This window comes from Lithobates pipiens, unplaced genomic scaffold (genome assembly GCF_037356315.1).
Source record: "Lithobates pipiens isolate NorthernLeopardFrog02 unplaced genomic scaffold, aLitPip1_a1.2 Scaffold_10, whole genome shotgun sequence".
Taxonomy (NCBI): domain Eukaryota; kingdom Metazoa; phylum Chordata; class Amphibia; order Anura; family Ranidae; genus Lithobates; species Lithobates pipiens.
In genome coordinates, this window is record NW_027507686.1 from 168,193,418 (window position 1) to 168,213,209 (window position 19,792).

Sequence of the window (19,792 nt, forward strand, 5' to 3'; positions counted from 1 at the left end):
GGCCGGGACATCAGACTGGAAGGCATCAGACTGGAAGGCCGGGACATCAGACTGGAAGGCATCAGACTGGAAGGCCGGGACATCAGACTGGAAGGCCGGGACATCAGACTGGAAGGCATCAGACTGGAAGGCCGGGACATCAGACTAGAAGGCATCAGACTGGGAGGCCGGGACATCAGACTGGAAGGCCGGGACATTAGACTGGGAGGCCAGGACATCAGACTGGAAGGCATCAAACTGGAAGGCCGGGACATCAGACTGGAAGGCATCAGACTGGAAGGCCGGGACATCAGACTGGAAGGCATCAGACTGGAAGGCCGGGACATCAGACTGGAAGGCATCAGACTGGAAGGCCGGGACATCAGACTGGAAGGCATCAGACTGGAAGGCCGGGACATCAGACTGGAAGGCATCAGACTGGAAGGCCGGGACATCAGACTGGAAGGCATCAGACTGGAAGGCCGGGACATCAGACTGGAAGGCCGGGACATCAGACTGGAAGGCATCAGACTGGAAGGCCGGGACATCAGACTGGAAGGCATCAGACTGGGAGGCCGGGACATCAGACTGGAAGGCCGGGACATCAGACTGGGAGGCCAGGACATCAGACTGGAAGGCATCAAACTGGGAGGCCGGGACATCAGACTGGAAGGCATCAGACTGGGAGGCCGGGACATCAGACTGGAAGACATCAGACTGGGAGGCCGGGACATCAGACTGGAAGGCATCAGACTGGGAGGCCGGGACATCAGACTGGAAGGCATCAGACTGGGAGGCCGGGACATCAGACTGGAAGGCATCAGACTGGGAGGCCGGGACATCAGACTGGAAGGCATCAGACTGGGAGGCCGGGACATCAGACTGGAAGGCATCAGACTGGGAGGCCGGGACATCAGACTGGAAGGCATCAGACTGGGAGGCCGGGACATCAGACTGGAAGGCATCAGACTGGGAGGCCGGGACATCAGACTGGAAGGCATCAGACTGGAAGGCCGGGACATCAGACTGGAAGGCATGAGACTGGAAGGCCGGGACATCAGACTGGAAGGCATGAGACTGGAAGGCCAGGACATCAGACTGGAAGGCATTAGACTGGAAGGCCGGGACATCAGACTGGAAGGCATGAGACTGGAAGGCTGGGACATCAGACTGGAAGGCATCAGACTGGAAGGCCGGGACATCAGACTGGAAGGCCGGGACATCAGACTGGAAGGCATCAGACTGGAAGGCCGGGACATCAGACTGGAAGGCATCAGACTGGGAGGCCGGGACATCAGACTGGAAGGCATCAGACTGGGAGGCCGGGACATCAGACTGGAAGGCCGGGACATCAGACTGGGAGGCCAGGACATCAGACTGGAAGGCATCAAACTGGGAGCCCGGGACATCAGACTGGAAGGCATCAGACTGGGAGGCCGGGACATCAGACTGGAAGGCATCAGACTGGAAGGCCGGGACATCAGACTGGAAGGCATCAGACTGGGAGGCCGGGACATCAGACTGGAAGACATCAGACTGGAAGGCCGGGACATCAGACTGGAAGACATCAGACTGGAAGGCCGGGACATCAGACTGGGAGGCCAGGACATCAGACTGGAAGGCATCAAACTGGGAGGCCGGGACATCAGACTGGAAGGCATCAGACTGGGAGGCCGGGACATCAGACTGGAAGGCATCAGACTGGGAGGCCGGGACATCAGACTGGAAGGCATCAGACTGGGAGGCCGGGACATCAGACTGGAAGGCATCAGACTGGGAGGCCGGGACATCAGACTGGAAGGCATCAGACTGGGAGGCCGGGACATCAGACTGGAAGGCATCAGACTGGGAGGCCGGGACATCAGACTGGAAGGCATCAGACTGGGAGGCCGGGACATCAGACTGGAAGGCATCAGACTGGGAGGCCGGGACATCAGACTGGAAGGCATCAGACTGGGAGGCCGGGACATCAGACTGGAAGGCATCAGACTGGGAGGCCGGGACATAAGACTGGAAGGCATCAGACTGGAAGGCCGGGACATCAGACTGGAAGGCATCAGACTGGAAGGCCGGGACATCAGACTGGAAGGCATGAGACTGGAAGGCCGGGACATCAGACTGGAAGGCATTAGACTGGAAGGCCGGGACATCAGACTGGAAGGCATGAGACTGGAAGGCTGGGACATCAGACTGGAAGGCATCAGACTGGAAGGCCGGGACATCAGACTGGAAGGCATCAGACTGGAAGGCCGGGACATCAGACTGGAAGGCCGGGACATCAGACTGGAAGGCATCAGACTGGAAGGCCGGGACATCAGACTGGAAGGCATCAGACTGGGAGGCCGGGACATCAGACTGGAAGGCATCAGACTGGGAGGCCGGGACATCAGACTGGAAGGCCGGGACATCAGACTGGGAGGCCAGGACATCAGACTGGAAGGCATCAAACTGGGAGCCCGGGACATCAGACTGGAAGGCATCAGACTGGGAGGCCGGGACATCATACTGGAAGGCATCAGACTGGGAGGCCGGGACATCAGACTGGAAGGCATCAGACTGGGAGGTCGGGACATCAGACTGGAAGGCATCAGACTGGGAGGTCGGGACATCAGACTGGAAGGCATCAGACTGGGAGGCCGGGACATCAGACTGGAAGGCATCAGACTGGGATGTCGGGACATCAGACTGGAAGGCATCAGACTGGGAGGTCGGGACATCAGACTGGAAGGCATCAGACTGGGAGGTCGGGACATCAGACTGGAAGGCATCAGACTGGGAGGTCGGGACATCAGACTGCAAGGCATCAGACTGGAAGGTCGGGACATCAGACTGCAAGACATCAGACTGGAAGGCTGGGACATCCGACTGCAAGACATCAGACTGGAAGGCCGGGACATCAGACTGCAAGACATCAGACTGCAAGACATCAGACTGCAAGGCCGGGACATCAGACTGCAAGGCGTCAGGCTGGAAGGCCGGGACATCAGGCTGGAAGTCGTCAGGCTGGAAGGCCGGGACATCAGGCTGCAAGGCGTCAGGCTGGAAGGCCGGGACATCAGGCTGCAAGGCGTCAGGCTGGAAGGCCGGGACATCAGGCTGCAAGGCGTCAGGCTGGAAGGCCGGGACATCAGGCTGCAAGGCGTCAGGCTGGAAGGCCGGGACATCAGGCTGCAAGGCGTCAGGCTGGAAGGCCGGGACATCAGGCTGCAAGGCGTCAGGCTGGAAGGCCGGGACATCAGGCTGCAAGGCGTCAGGCTGGAAGGCCGGGACATCAGGCTGCAAGGCGTCAGGCTGGAGCACAGGAATTCCAGGCGGAGACACTGGCTGGATAGCAGGCAGATGATTGGCAGAATCAGGTGGGTGATCAGGTTCAGCTGGCATGCAGGCAGACTGGAGCAGGTTGGTTGATGTGGAGGCAAGTTGCGTTACTGGCAGGATCAAATGGGTAGGAAAGAACTTCCGTCTCTTTTTAGCTACTGAAGTCCTGTAGGTAGCTGCAGATCTATAGGTAGGGGATGAAGCAGACTGGAGAGAAGGGTTGGAATATGGCAGGGAAGAGGTAACAGTGGCTGGGGGAAGTAAACGGTAAAGATGCAGTTGGATTAAAGGCAGGATATGTGCAGCAGGAAGAAACAGGGTATTGATATTTGGTGGGGGGTAGAGTATATTGGGCTGAAACTGAGGTTGCCATAGGTGATGAAGGAAGAGACTCTTGGGCAGGCAGGTGTTTGGTAGCAGAGATGGTTTGTTGTGGGCTGGCTGTGGCTGATTGCAAAATACCAGACCATGCTAAAAGTAGTGGTTGTACAAACTGCGGATCACATACTACCTGTCTAACAAGGGATTGTATGGAATCAACACATTCTATTTTCATCTGTTGGGAACAGGCTGTGTAATGCTCAAAAAAGTAAGGGGAATCATTTTCCAGAAGCCATACCAGTGATGTGACTTGGTTAATACTGAAAGGGGGAGAAAAATCATCCTGGCCCCCTGGGATGCAGGGCAGGGCCAGCTCTGTGCAGATTTGAATTAACGGCTGAACATCCCCAAACAGCATACAGCCCTGATCAACCCAGGAGTGAGCTAAACGAATGGTTTCCAACAGCTGATCACTGGTCCTCTCTTTCAGTGTCTGGCGGAGATAGTCACCACTCTCAGACGCCAGCAAAGCATAATAACGAATCACCTCTAAATTCATTTCAGTAAGCAACCTGAACCAAGATGGTTCCTCTGTGTAGCCACTTCTGGTCAGAGATGGCCTCAGTATTCTGTCATGTATCAGATAAGACCAGAACTGTGTGGACTGCAACAGAGGAAACCCAAACGTGTATAAGTGAAATATGATTTATTAACCACTTAACAACCGCCCATTGCCGATTAACGGCTTCAGGGCGGTTGTTTAACTCTGAGAGGCCGTTAATTAACGGCCTCCCAGAATTCTGCTCTCGCGCGCCCCCTGGGGCACGCACACGAGAGCATCCGTGACCGCTGGGTCCAGTGGACCCGGCGCATCACGAATCACGGTAAACGGCCGCTCATCGCGGCCGTTTACCACGTGATCGCTCCGTCAAATGACGGAGTGATCACTTGTAAACAAGCCGGCGTCATGTTATGACGCCGGTTCCTCCCTCCCCCTCTCTGTACCGATCGGTACAGCGGAGGGGGAAGAGATCGGTGTCAGCAGCGATGTGGGCTGCATCTGCAGTGCCCACATCGCTGCTCACCGAAAATTAACCCCTCGATTCCCTGCATTACTCTGCAATACCCTGCCATTACTCTGCATTACTCTGCAATACCCTGCCATTACTCTGCAATACCCTGCCATTACTCTGCAATGCCCTGCAACACTCTGCAATGCCCTGCAACACTCTGCAATGCCCTGCAACACTCTGCAATGCCCTGCAACACTCTGCAATGCCCTGCAACACCCTGCAATGCCCTGCAACACCCTGCAATGCCCTGCAACACTCGGCAATGCCCTGCAACACTCCGCAATGCCCTGCAACACCCTGCAACACCCTGCAACACTCTGCAACACTCTGCAACACTCTGCAACACTCCACAATACCCTGCAACACCCTGCAACACCCTGCAACACTCTGCAACACCCTGCAACACTCCGCAACACTCCGCAACACTCTGCAACACTCTGCAACACCCGCAAATACCCTGCAACACTCTGCAATGCTCTGCAACACCCGCCAATACCCTGCAACACTCTGCAATGCTCTGCAACACCCGCCAATACCCTGCAATGCTCTGCAACGCAGTACTCTGCAACGCCATACTCTGAGATACCCAGCCATAGTCGGTGATACCCTGCAATACCCAGCCATAGACACCCCCCCCCCTCCCGCCGCCCTCCGCCCTCCGCCCTCCGGTGCTTCTACCGAATCGCTAATACGATCAAAGCCAGAATCTTTTTTTTTTTTTCAGCCTTCCCAGCTTAGAGGTGAGATGCGGGGTCTTATTGACCCCACATCTCACTGTAAAGAGGACCTGTCATGCCATATTCCTATTACAAGGGATGTTTACATTCCTTGTAATAGGAATAAAAGTGATCAAAAAAATTATTTTTGGGGAAAAAAATGTCAAACTAAAATAAATAAAGTAAAATGAACAATAAAAAAAAATGTTTTTTTTTAAAGCACCCCTGTCCCCATGTGCTCGCATGCAGAAGCGAACGCATACGTAAGTCCCGCCCACATATGAAAACGGTGTTCAAACCACACATGTGAGGTATCGCTGTGAACGTTAGAGCGAGAGCAATAATTCTAGCCCTAGACCTCCTCTGTAACTCAAAACATATAACCAGTAAAAAAAAATTTAAATCGTCGCCTATGGGGATTTTTAAGTAGCGACGTTTGGCGCCATTCCACGAGCGTGTGCAATTTTGAAGAGTGACATATTAGGTATCTATATACTCAGCTTAACTTCATCTTTCACATTATGCAAAAATTGGGCTAACTTTACTGTGTTTTTTTTTTTTTAAGCACAAAACTGTTTTTTTTCCAAAAAAAAGCATTCGAAAAATTACTGCGCAAATACCGTGCGAGATAAAAAGTTACAAAGACCACCATTGTATTCTCCAGGGTGTTTGCTAAAAAAACATATATAATGTTTTGGAGTTCTAGCAAATAAATGATGATTTTTACATGTAGGAGAGAAATGTCAGAATTGTCCTGGGTGCTCCAGAACACCTGATGGCGCTCCATGCATGTTGGGCCTCTGTATGTGGCCACACTGTGTAAAAGTCTCACACATGTGGTATCGCCATACTCGGGAGTAATAGCAGAATGTGTTTTGGGGTGTAATTTGTGGTATGCATATGCTGTGTGTGAGAAATAACCTGATAATATGACAATTTTGTGAAAAAAAAAAAAAAAGTTAAAAGAATCTTGATTTTGCAAAGAATTGTGGGAAAAAATTACAACTTCAAAAAACTCATCATGCCTCTTACTAAATACCTTGGAATGTCTTCTTTCCAAAAAGGGGTCATTTGGGGGGTATTTGTACTTTTCTGGCATGTTAGGGTCTCAAGAATTGAAATAGGCCGTCAGTACTTCAGGTGTGATCAATTTTCAGATATTGGCACCATAGCTTGTGGACTCTATAACTTTCACAAAGACCAAATAATATCCACCAATTTGTACTTATTTTTACCAAAGATATGTAGTGGTATAAATTTTGGCCAAAATTTATGAAGAAAAAATTACTAATCTGCTAAATTTTCTAACAGAAACAAAGAAAAATTCATTTTTTTACAGAATTTTCGGTATTTTTTCTTTTATAGCACAACCAGTGTTGCATGACTGAGTAATTGCCATTCAAAATGCGAGAGCACCGAAAGCTGAAAATTGGTCTGGTTATTAAGGGTGTTTAAGTGCCCAGTGGTCAAGTGGTTAAGGAAAGTGAATAATATAAATACAATCACACAGTGCAATAAATCAACCAACAGAGACCCCCAAACAACAACAGACAGATAAGTACAATAAATGGGAAATGCTAGGATCGTAAACGATAGGCAGGCCAGGGTCATGCACAGAGGATCAGTAAATAAACAAGGGCAGTCCAGAATCAGAGACACAAGCCAGGCCAAGGTCATACATGGGGAGATCAGCAGATGGGGTAGGGAACACAGGACAGGGAGAGGATGGACGGATAAGACTGCAGGACAGGGATAATGGTAACAGGTGGGACAGGGTAGGGACCAGGACAGGGAAACAGGATCAGAACCACGGGTCACAGGTTCAGGGCGCAGGAACAGGTTCAGAATCAGGATCAGGATCAGGATCAGGATCAGGATCAGGATCAGGATCAGGATCGCAAGCAGCAGGTCAGGGCACAAGGAACAATACCGAGGCAAACATATGAGTGCTTGCCAGCTATTTATAGGCCTGTGATTGGCCTCAAGTGACACCTGATTTCAGGAGGTGCTGCCTGCTCCATACTGCCAGGATCCATCCGCTGGTGGATGCCAGTACTGCGGCCCAAAGATGATATAGCATCAGCAGGGAAAAGCTCTCCTGACAGCTCAAAACTGACAGGAGACACCTGCTGGTGGACCTCAGTACTGCACGCCTAGAGACAGATATTATCAGCGGATGGAACATTTCCTGACACAGGCGCACCCTGTCATCGGTAACAAAGCCACCAGCAGCAATGAAGGTGCGTTCCGAAAGAACGCTGGATGCAGGACAGGCCAGTAGCTCAATTGCATACTGTGCAAGCTCTGGCCAGTGATCCATCCTCAAGACCCAGTAAGCCAGAGGATTTTCGGTGGGAAAGGTGTCCAAGTCTGACCTTGCCCCTAGGTATTCCTGCACCATGTAAATCAGACGCTGGCGATGGTTACTGGAACCGATCATACCTTGGGGCTGCGGACTAAAAAATTGTCTGAAAGCATCAGTCAGACGGCCACCTTCTCCACCGCTCCTTCTGACCGATGCCTCAGCAACACGTTGTCCAGGACCAGGAGTTTGTAACCTCCCAGTCTCTGGGAACGCGTTGCACAGACCTTTCTGCAAGGCCTCCCGGAGATGTCTCATCCTCTGCTCCCTCTGCGATGGCAAGATAAGGTCGGCAACCTTACCCTTGTACCGTGGATCAAGGAGAGTGGCCAGCCAGTAATGGTCCCTCTCCTTGATCCGAAGAATACGAGGATCCTTCCACAGGCTTTGCAGGATCAGGGAGGCCATGCAGCGTAGGTTAGCTGAGGCATTCGGTCCGGAGTCCTCTGGGTCACTAAGGGCAACATGATCCGCAGCTACCTCCTCCCAGCCATGTACAAGTCCACGTGTTTCTTGGGACTGTAAATCATCCCTACAAGACTGCTGCTGCTGATGCTAAGTGCCAGCCTCCACCTCCATGCTGACACAATCATCCTCCTCCTCCTCATCCTCTTCCTGTGTGATGGGTGGCACAGCAGGAACACTGTCTGGATAAAGGGGGCCTTGAGAGGCAAGGAAGTCCTCCTCTTCCTGCCTCTGTTCTGCTTCAAGTGCCCTGTCCATTATTCCACGCAGCGTATGCTCCAAGAGGTGGACAAGAGGTACAGTGTCACTGATGCATGCACTGTCACTGCTCACCATCCTTGTGGCCTCCTCAAACAGTGACAGGACAGTGCATGCATCCCTGATCATGCCCCACTGGCGTAGTGAGAAAAAACCGAGCTCCCCTGACCCTGTCCTGGTGCCGTAGTCGCACAGGTACTCATTGATGGCCCTCTGCTGTGTGTGCAGCCACTGCAGCATGGCCAACGTTGAGTTCCACCTGGTGAGCATGTCACATATAAGGCGGTTCTTGGGCAGGTTCAACTCCTTTTGGAGCTCAGCCAGCCGAGCACAGGCATTAAATGATCGGCGGAAATGCACACAGACTTTCCTGGCCTGCTGCAGGACATCCTGTAAGCCCGGGTACCTGCCCAAGAACCGCTGCACCACCAGGTTAAGGACGTGAGCTACACAGGGCACATGGGTCAGTTGTCCCTGTCAGAGGGCGGAGAGGAGGTTGGTGCCATTGTCGCAAATCACCATTCCTGTCTTAAGCTGGTGTGGCGTCAACCACCTCTCGGCCTGACCCTGCAGAGCTGACAAAACATCTGCCCCAGTGTGGCTCCTGTCCCCCAAACAAACCAGCGCAAGCACGGCATGGCATTGTTTTGCCTGCGTACTTGCGTAGCCCCTGGAACGCCTATGGAGCACCGCTGGTTCTGAGGACAGAGCCCTGGAAGAGGCCATGGAGGAAGAAGAAGAGGAGGGGGTGGAGGAGAGAGGTGTGTCACAACCAATAGTAGCATTTTTGAGGCGTGGTGGCAGAACAACCTCCAACACTACTGCACCTTGTCCTGCATCCTTCCCAGCTGCCAGAAGAGTGACCCAATGGGCCGTGAAAGACAGGTAACGTCCCTGTCCATGCCTGCTGGACCATGAGTCAGCGGTAATATGCACCTTACCGCTGACCACCCTGTCCAGCGAGGCAAGGACATTGCCTTCCACATGCCGGTAGAGAGCCGGAATCGCCTTCCGTGACAAAAAGTGGCGTTTGGGGACCTGCCACTGAGGAACCGCACATTGTACAAACTCACGGAAGGGGGCCGAGTCTACCAACTGAAAAGGCAGCAGTTGAAGTGCTAGCAATTTAGCCAAGCTAGCATTCAACCGCTGGGCATGGGGATGGCTGGGAGTGAACTTCTTTCGCCGGTCCAGCAGCTGGGGCAGGGACATTTGCCTGCTATAATCGGACGTGGGTGTACTGCTAGCAGAGTGCCCGGAAGCACTTGGCTGTGACACACCTAATTCTACACCTTTATTCCTCTCAGAGCAGGTTTCAGAGAGGACTGAAGGTCTAGTGGGGTTGGAGCTGATGAGGATCAAGGAGAGGTCCGCTTTGTTCTTTGGTGTGGGTCTTTGAGGTACGCTTGCCAACGAGCTGCATGGCAGGTCAACATATGTCTGGTCAAGCATGTGGTGCCCAAGCGGCTGATGTTTTGGCCACGTGAGATACGCTTGAGACATATGTTGCAAATAGCAGCGGTGCGATCTGATGCACTCATCTCAAAAAAGGCCCACACCAAAGAACTTTTAGAATAACGCGCAGAGGCAGCGCCCTGCACAGGCGGAGCTCTGCGGTGTGATTCAGTCGGTGTGCTGCCCCTAAGCTGGCCCCCGGAGGGCATCCTGACTCGTTGGACATGTGCCTCCTCCTCCTCCTCCTCTCTCCTACCAGGCACCCACGTGGAGTCAGTGCCCTCATCATCCCCTCCCTCTTCATCGCTGTAGCAAACCTGGCAATATGCTGCAGCTTGTGGAACATGACTGCCAGATTGCTGTCCTTCTTGAGCATCCCCTCTCTCTGCATTCACGCTACTGCCTTCCTCTAGCTGAGTGTCATCATCAGAGCCTACAAAACACTGGGCATCCTCCTGGAGCATGTACCCAACACTGTGCTCAAAGAGTTCAGGAGACTCCTCAGGAGGACGTGGTGGGTCTAGGGAAGGGGTCACTGATGATGACATTGAGACGAGGAAAGACGATGCGTTGGCAGCTGCTTTGCTAGTACCCTGAGACTGGGTGAGAGAGGAGGATGAAGAGGGCTTGGTCATCCACTCTACCAAGTCATTGGCATGTTGCGGTTCAACATGTCCAGCTGCCGAAAAGAAGGACAAGCGTGTCCCATGGCCACGTGCTGATGACAATGCACCGCGTCCACGACCAGCACTGTTGTCTCTAGACACAGAGCCCGCTTGCCCTCTTTTATCGGCTCGCGCCTGTTTGCCTCTCCTTGCTGGCCTTCCAGACATGGTAATGGCCTGAAGGGAGTTGGGTAAAACAGCAGTTGGGTAGTCATCATCCTGCCTGTGGCCAATCATGGCTCTCCTCTCTGCTGGCGCTGTGATTGGCCAAGCATGCGGGGTCACAGTGCATGCTTGGCCAATCATGAGCCAGCAATGCACTGCGATGACGCAGTGCATTGTGGGCCGTGAGCGCCACACGAATTTGGCGCGAATGGCCCATAATGTTCGGAATTCGCCGAACAGGCAAACAGCCGATGTTCGAGTCGAACGTATGTTCGACTCGAACACGAAGCTCATCCCTAGTGCCCATCATCAAAAACATACTTATTTAGAAAAAAAATTAACAGAAACAAAGAAAAACTTGTTTTTCTTCAAAATTTTCAGTCTTTTTTTATTTGTTGCACAAAAAAAATAAAAATCGCAGAGGTGATCAAATACCACCAAAAGAAAGCTCTATTTGGGGGAACAAAATGGGTACAGTGTTGTATGACCGCGAAATTGTCATTCAAATTGCGACAGCGCTGAAAGCTGAAAATTGGCTTGAGCGGGAAGGTATCTAAGTGCCTGGTATTGAAGTGGTTAATATCTGTAGATCACATATTGGTCTACATGATGCAGGACTTAGAGGTAACAAGAATTCGGAGGATAGGAAGAGAATGTTATTTCTATTTTCTGATATATAGAACAATTTTGTCTGTACAAACCCATAAGGGCTTCTGTACATTATAATCTGTCTGCATCTGAATTGCATTCTTTTCTCATACAAATAATGTGAATGCAAAAGCACCTCAAAAGCTATTTGAATCAGCTCAGGCCAACTCATAAACAGCCTGAAACAACTCAAAAGCTAATCATAGGGAACAAGTCAAAAGAAGGGCAATGCAACTCAGGCACAAATCACATACATATGCATTTGTCTGATTCTGAAGACCATACACAGAAGCCTTCAAGGTATGTACTTAAATGTCTTGGATAATTAAAAAAATAAGCTATGTTCTTATGATTTCTTTAACTCAGATCACCATGCTTATAGCCACTGTTTTCATACTCTGTAGGTTTGGACGCCGAATAGTCATCTTATGTTGTCTTCTGCAGACAGCTTTAATGGGAACTGGGGCTGCCTTTGCTCCTTCCTTCTCACTTTACTGTTTTTTTCGATTCATGGCTGGCATGGGGATCTGTGGTTTCCTCATCAATGACCTGGGACTAAGTAAGTATATCGAGAGAGATGGGATATTGTACCTACTATTTATGGCGTGGCACATTGCATTAAACATAGGAAATTGTTTAAACATTGATTTATAATGGGCAGGGAAGGTTTTTTCCAAAGTGCTGGTATAATAGCACAGGCTACATTCATTAAGATAGAGCTCTTATATCTTCTAAGTGGAATTTTTGAATTGTCGCAAGAAATTCTCCCCAGAAATAGTCAAGATTTGGGCATGGGCAAAAAATGTGGCATGTGTTCCCACATCTTCAACAGTGATAAGAGGTGTTTGGATAAAGACTGTGAAGTATATGTGGCATCTGGTACCACTGAGTAAACATCTTGTATCCGGACTCCTGATATTTGTACAGATAGAGGATTTTGTAGATATATTTAAGATCTGTAATATGTCTGCAGGGGTGAGAGTTTTTCCCAGTATTCTAGGAAGAAGAGGGGGATAGTGAGGTCTTTCTGTTGAAGCAACTTGTGGGTAAGTGTATCTGGCCAGGCCAGATTTAGAGTATTCACATTTGAAACGGGTCAGGAGGCCCTCAAACATGTTTGCTGAAGGACGATAGGGAGCTGGCTCTGTCTCCAAGATGCCAAGGAGGCAAGATAAGGATTGAGTGAAAAGGAGTCTGGGGTGATCCACTCATGGTTTTGGAAGTGGTGTGCCCTATACTTACATACTGTATCTACCTTTCCCAGAATTGTAAACGGAATATCCTGGATTCCAGATGGGAAGATACTATTCCCTATTATGGGGAACAGCAGGGGTGGTTTGGGAGATTCTGCCTTTCCAGATCTACTTATTCTTGGTCAGTGACTCTGGAAGTATTGAAACAAACACAAAAGGGATGTGAGCTCTTCACTTTGTCAGGAGGCAGTGTCTGTGTCCAAAGGAATGTACTATGCTATAGCAAACTTTATACAGTTGACATATTTTTGAAGGATCCAGTGGAGTCTGAAATGCGTTGGTTGTTCTGTACACATTACAGCTGTATATAGATTTCTGTGGCATACTACGTTCAGTTTAGACATAGGCACCACCCCTTCTTTTGTTTCACCTCCGTTCTAATGTTTCTTATAAAAGGTTTTCTTTAGAGGTCCTATGAGCATATTTCAAAGTCACACATCTTATTGACAAGCAGCATCAATGTAAATAATGCATTCTGCATTGTTCTTATACAACATGTATGATATAATGTTAAAATGGAATTTATTTAACATAATCGTACTTTGGCAAGGTAAGGGTGGTTATTTTGTGGGAAAGGGTGATAAGAAAGACTTATGGTATCTTTCTAAAGACATCATAATATGTTAAGATGTTTTTGTTTTTTTGGCAGCAATGGAGTGGACACCAATAAGGTATCGTGCCACGGTTTCAGTGTTTCAAAGTACCTGTCTTACATTTGGTCAGCTTATTCTGGCAGGAGTGGCATATGCGATAAACGACTGGCACTGGCTGCAGCTGGCACTATCTGTACCCTACTTCTTTTGCTTTATACTTGTCTGGTAGGTTGACACCAAGAAGCATATTTTAACAAATGAGAGTAAAAAATATAATTGAAAGTGGAATAAATAGACTTAAAAATATATAAACAAGTACATACAGGTATTATGGAAACTGAAGTAATAATAAAAACATTTTCTTCCTTGTTCACTGAGAGACAAAGGACATTTAAACAATTGTATTGCCGCCTACAGAAGGATTCAAACACTGGTGAACAAAATTCAATGACCAGCCTGGTATAACCCCTCCCATTCTCAGCATGCTTCAGTTTTTTGCTAGTGTTATACTACCTACGATGGACACCTCTTTTCTACTGAGAAAAGTTCAAGCTTTTTTTTTTTTCAACATTTTTTTTCTTTTTTATTAGGATTACTTTTTCTTCAGTCAAGACTTTTCTACACTTTGCTTGAGCTAGACTCTTAAGGCCCGTACATACGGTCAGAAAATCTGAAGATAAATTTTGTCCTATGAACGATCTGCTGATTTTCTGATCGTTAGTATGCTGCTTTTGACAGCCGTTTACAAATTTTCAGCAAACAAAAAATGGATGTGCAGGCTTCAAAATCTTTGTCTGATGTGACCACAACATCCGATTTTCTTTTCATTATTATGGTTTTCTGACAAAAAAAATCTAAACGGCAAGACTAGGCATGTTCAGAAATGAAAGAAGACATACAAAACAATTCAACACGATATGTCACTTCTGACGTTAAATTCTGTCCTCAGGATAACCACTCCAGAAGGTGAGCAAGCCGGGGTCCGGTAGCAGATATAGCAGGTAGGGATCAAGCAGAAGCGTAGTTGACAAACAAGCCAAAAGTCGGTAACAAATAGTTGCAGGTTGGGATTCAGCAGAAGCGTAGTCGAGGAACAAGCCAAATGTCGGTAACGAATGGTAGCGAAGATACGGTCGGCAGCAGGAGAGACAGGAGCAAGATATTGGCTGGTGAAGGCACAATATTCTGGCAACCAGGAAGTGCAGAGACATGGCTTAAATCAGGAAGTTCATGGGAGGAGCAAAGGGTTCAATGTTCAAGGCAAACAAGATTCAAGACAAGATCATTCAAGGAATTGTCCAAGGAGCTGTCCAGGTCCCAGGTTCAAGCCCAGGTCCTAACAGTTGGGCAAGAAGAGAAGGAGAAAGGGGATGGCAGAGAATGAGGAAGAGAGGGGGGCAGGGACGAGAGAGGGATTGGAGAGAGAGAAAGGGGGCAGGGAGAGAGAGGGGGGGGCAGGGAGAGAGAGACTAAGCACATGTGCAGAGAGAGAGGGCTGTCACCCACGCCCTCAGAGGATGGAGCATTCATCAGAGGAGGGGGAGGAAAAGAGTAGGTGGACAGAGCCACCGGTTTTCCATGGGATGTGAACTAATTTCTGCACCCCTCAAAATGTTGCGCCCATGGCGAGTGGACCGACTGCCCCCCCCCATACTATGCCACTATTATCTCCCCCCTTTTCCTTTGATCTTCACAAAAAAGGTTAAATTGTTGATGAATTGCTACTATTAAATTGAATGTTGCAAAAGCGCCCTCCATATTCTCTTCCCACCATTCAGTTGCTATCGCCTACAATGACCTGATCACCTTCAGCTATTGGACCTTTATTGATCTCAGCAGCCGATTTGTGAGTACTCAAGGTTTTTACCTGGTAGACTAAATTATTTGGTGTCTATCCAGCAGTGCAACATGTTGAATCCCAAGCGCAAGGGGAGCAATCCCTTGATATTGGATCTCTCCAGCTCAAAATATACCACCAGTTCTGGGGTAGCCAACAGTGCTCTTTTTGTCTGATATAGCCGCACGCAGGTGTGGGCCGGGCTCACTGCTCACTGGGAATGAAAACTCACAGGGACTGGTTTATGCAGCAAAGTATATTATTGTGGTAATTTTGAGAGAGAACAGCAAACTCTGTAAACATGGATGATTTTCCTCTTGTCCTCCACCCTCCCTGCACAGCAGCCGCCGAACAGCACTACCCTTGCAGGGAGGCTAAATTACGTCTGCTTACATGCAGTTATAGCAGCCTCTGAGCCTTCTGCTGCAGAAACACTGATTAAGAATCTGACAGATCCTTGATAGATTTTTTTTTTTTCTGAGGAGCAGCAGCTGGTTCCCAGGCTTAAAGCAGACAATGCTGTTCTTATTGATTTGAACCACACATCAGACAGTCCTGGAATCATAGATAGAACGAGAACTTCTGAGAGTTATGCAGTGTGGACTGTGTAACTAAAGTCTAAACAAAGGATAACCCCAAGCATAGAAGTCATGTCCACAGATTATACTTTCGTATGTACCAATTCATCTTAAAGGATAGAGTACACTTCCTCACTATGCTTTTAAACAGAGGAAGTATGGCTTGTAACCCTAGAATACCATGTTCTGGATCAAGTGCAAGAACATCTTTGGTAAGGCCGTCCAGGGATGTGCCCAAAGGAGGATATGCCATAGCTTTTGTGAAGCTGGCTAATTCCGCATGGGCTCTATTAAAATGGTACCTGGTTCTGTGTCTTCTTTCTTGTACAGTGCACATTTTCCCATATGCTTTTTTGCCACTGAGTCCCACTCAGTTGCGTACCTTTCATTTGTTTGGTTCCCTTCCCTTTTTGTTTGTTATAAGCCCACATGGAGCAGGGAATGCATACGGTAATTCAAGCACACTGAAGTGTTGCAGCCCATGTAAGACCTCAGCATAACATGGACAGTCTTCATCACTCAACCTAAGGGGTCTTTGGGGGTCAAGATCACTCAGCACCATGGCCCTGGACCTATACAGCACCCTGTAGCTAACATGATTCACTGTGTAAACTGTGTGGCAAAGTGAGTGTCTTAACGCAGGATCCAGTGTCCAAAGCAACATTACCAACCAGCTTCACATCTTTTTTCTAGTAAGGTTCAGGTGTGATCCCCAAGGCACAGCCAATGAAAGCCCTCCTGAATTGTTGTGCATTGGCTGTGTAGCAGCTAAGAGTCTTACTGGCAGAAAAAAAAAAAAATCTTGCAAAGAAATCTAAAAATAGTTTATCTCTCAGAGCTGATAAAAGACAACCATCTCCTAAGGGCACTAGCCTGGGAGTGGGAGGGGTCATATTACAACTTTGCTTTGCTAATGTACAATATTCTGTAGGCGGCAGTAGGACCTGGTAGTTTAAGAATACCATCCTGGGTCCTGTAATGTACAATCAAGAAAAAAAGCTGGTTTCTCTAAATAGCACATGAATTAGGTAACAAGGATGTGTTACAGACAGCCATGGGCGTCCGCAGAACTTTTTCCAAGGGGGGGCATCATTTCAAGGCCACTCATGCTCCGCCCCTTTTCGACAATCTCATGAAAGTCTTTACACTGGTAATACATATGTGTTATATAACAGATAATTCATCTTCACTTTGTATTGGAAGTGACTCTGGCGGCTGTGTTCCATGCCCATATAGCCTAGAGAATGTACATCTTTTTACATTGCAATACATCTGTTGTGGCCATATTTTGATCTCATACTGTCACTGTATAGACTGTTTTCATCAAGATAAAAATATGGCCACAACAGATGTATTGCAATGTAAAAAGATGTACATTCTCTAGGCTATATGGGCATGGTACGCAGCCACCTGAGTAACCTTGCGGACGCCCATGCTTTCAAAAACCAGCCCTGGAAAAAATTTCATACCAGCCTCACAGCATTATTATACCAGCCCAACAGCATAACGTCATTATTTTCTTGTTCATGAAAGGGAAAAAACATGCATTTTAAAGCACATTTGATGAAGAGAGTATTAGATATAGATATGAAATCACATAGAGCTATATATATTCAAATTCCAGTTAATAGTGGTAAGTGATCAATCATCAAGGGGGACCCCAGAAACTCTGAACGTGGGGGGGGGGAACCACCTTCTGCAGAAAGAATACTCTAAGGTAAGGGGGGTGGGTTACTAATATAAGGAGGAAACCCTTTATATCAGTGCCCCTTACATTATCGTATTCACTCCCCCCTTACATCAGTGACCCCCGACTGGCCTGGCGGTGCTTTCACTGACCTCCTCTCAGGTGCACTGTGCAGGGCTCAGTCAGTCGGCTCCAGCTTGGAGGTCTTATCCTATAGTCTCCTATCCACAGTCCACACAAGTCTGACTTCTCCCATGACCCCCATCCCGGCGGTGCTCCCACTTTTGACTCCTCTCCAGACTCCCTCAGAGACTTCAGACATGCTACAGGAGATGGACAGAGACTGCAGACTTGATGCAAGAGCTCAATGCAGCCTCACCAGTGCCCATCAAATTCAGCCTCACTGTGCCCACCAAATGCAGCCTCACTATGCCCATCAAATGCAGCCTCACTGTGCCCATCAAATGCAGCCTCACTGTGCCCATCAAATGCAGCCTCACTGTGCCCACCAAATGCAGCCTCACTGTGCCCACCAAATGCAGCCTCACTGTGCCCACCAAATGCAGCCTCACTGTGCCCTTCAAATGCAGCCTCACTGTGCCCTTCAAATGCAGCCTCACTGTGCCCTTCAAATGCAGCCTCACTGTGCCCTTCAAATGCAGCCTCACTGTGCCCTTCAAATGCAGCCTCACTGTGTCCATCAAATGCAGCCTCACCGTGTCTATAAAATGCAGCTTTACTGTGCCGTGAATGCAGTCTCACTGTGCACATCATTGCAGCCCCTCCTGTGCCCCATGTCCCAGTCTGCAGTCCCTGTCTGTGGGAAGGTGTGTTGTTTATGCTCGGTACAGTACATTGCATGCCAGCAGGATATCCATGACGGCCAGCAGCAGGCAGGGTCTGTTCTCGTTTTGGATGGGGACGGTGCTCCTTCCAGAGGATCTGTCTGCTGTGAGATGGAGTGGTCCCTGGCCACCTGCACCTTCAGCCGTCCTCATTTTCTGGCCCCAGTCAGCCTGCCCTCCGGTCCTGGGGAAGTGGAGTGAAGTGGAGAGCACTGAGTGGGAGTTGGAGAGAAGGGGGAGCAAAGAGTTTGAGAGAAGGGGGAGCAAAGTGTACTGGCGGGGTTGGAGAACACATGGGTGGGGGCAAAGAGTGAGGGGGAGTGGAGATCACAGGGGTGGGGAGCGGAGAGTGCTTGGGGGGGAACTTGAGAGCACTGGGGGGGCCAACAAGAACAGGGGTAGAGAGCACGGTAGGCTGAGAGCACTGGGGGGTCTAAGAGTGTGGGGTGGTGAAGAGCACTGGGGGGGGCACAAAGAGCAGGGGTGAGTGGAGAGCAATGGGGGGGAGCTTGAGAGCACCAGTGGGGGCCAAAAAGAACAGGGGTGGAAAGCACGGGGGACTGGAGAGCACTATGGGGGGTGGAGAGCACATGGGTGGGCGCAAAATGCAGGGGGAGAGGAGAGTACAGGGGTGGGGAGTGGAGGGTGCTAAGGGGGAGCCAAAAAGAACAGGAGTGGAGAGCACGGACGGTAGAGAGCACGGGGGGGGCTGGAGAGCACCAGGGGGGCAGATAGAACAGGGGTGGGGAGTAAGGAGGGCTGGAGAGCACTGGGGTGGGGGCTAGAGAGTGATGGGGAGAGCTGAAGAGCACTGGGGGGGGGGAAAGAACAGGGGGGGGGGCATTGGGGGGAGGGGAGAGCACTGAGGGGAGAGCACTGGAGGGGAAAGAACAGGGGGAGAGAGGAGAGCACTGGGGGAGAGCACTGGGGGGAGTGGAGGGCACGGGGGGGGGGGAGAGCACTGGGGGGAACAGGGGCGGAGAGCACTGGGGATGGTGGCTAGAGAAGGATGGGGAGAGCTGGAGAGCAGCAAGAACAGGGGAGGAGAAAACTGGGGGGGGCAGGAGAGTGTGGTGGTGGTGGAGGAGAGCACTGTGGGGGGGGGGCAGGAGAGTGTGGTGGTGGAGGAGAGCACTGGAGGGGGTGGCAGGAGAGTGTGGTGGTGATGGGAGACCACTGGGGGGGGGGGCAGGAGAGCGTGGCGGTGGAGAAGAGAACTGGGGGGAGGCAGGAGAGTTTGGTGGTGGAGGAGAGCACTGGAGGGGGTGGCAGGAGAGTGTGGTGGTGGAGGAGAGCACTGGAGGGGGTGGCAGGAGAGTGTGGTGGTAGAGGAGACCACTGGGGGGGGCAGGAGAGTGCGGTGGTGGAGGAGAGCACTGGGGGGGCAGGAGAGTGCGGTGGTGGAAGAGAAGAGCACTGGGGGGGGCAGGAGAGTGCGGTGGTGGAAGAGAGCACAGTGGTGGAAGAGAGCATGGGGGCAGGAGAGTGCGGTGGTGGAGGAGAGCACTGGGGGGGGGCAGGAGAGTGCGGTGGTGGAGGAGAGCACTGGGGGGGCAGGAGAGTGCGGTGGTGGA

General features: G+C 50.1%; 1 protein-coding gene across 1 annotated transcript in view; it reads left to right on the forward strand.

Annotated features, from left to right (window-relative positions):
- Positions 1 to 19,792, forward strand: part of LOC143935561 (solute carrier family 22 member 6-B-like) — a 145,733-nt gene that overhangs the window by 61,345 nt on the left and 64,596 nt on the right. The window contains exons 3-4 of the mRNA XM_077459529.1: positions 11,830 to 11,984; positions 13,328 to 13,496. Coding sequence (XP_077315655.1) covers positions 11,830 to 11,984; positions 13,328 to 13,496 — 324 coding nt within the window. The remainder of the gene's footprint in view (positions 1 to 11,829; positions 11,985 to 13,327; positions 13,497 to 19,792) is intronic.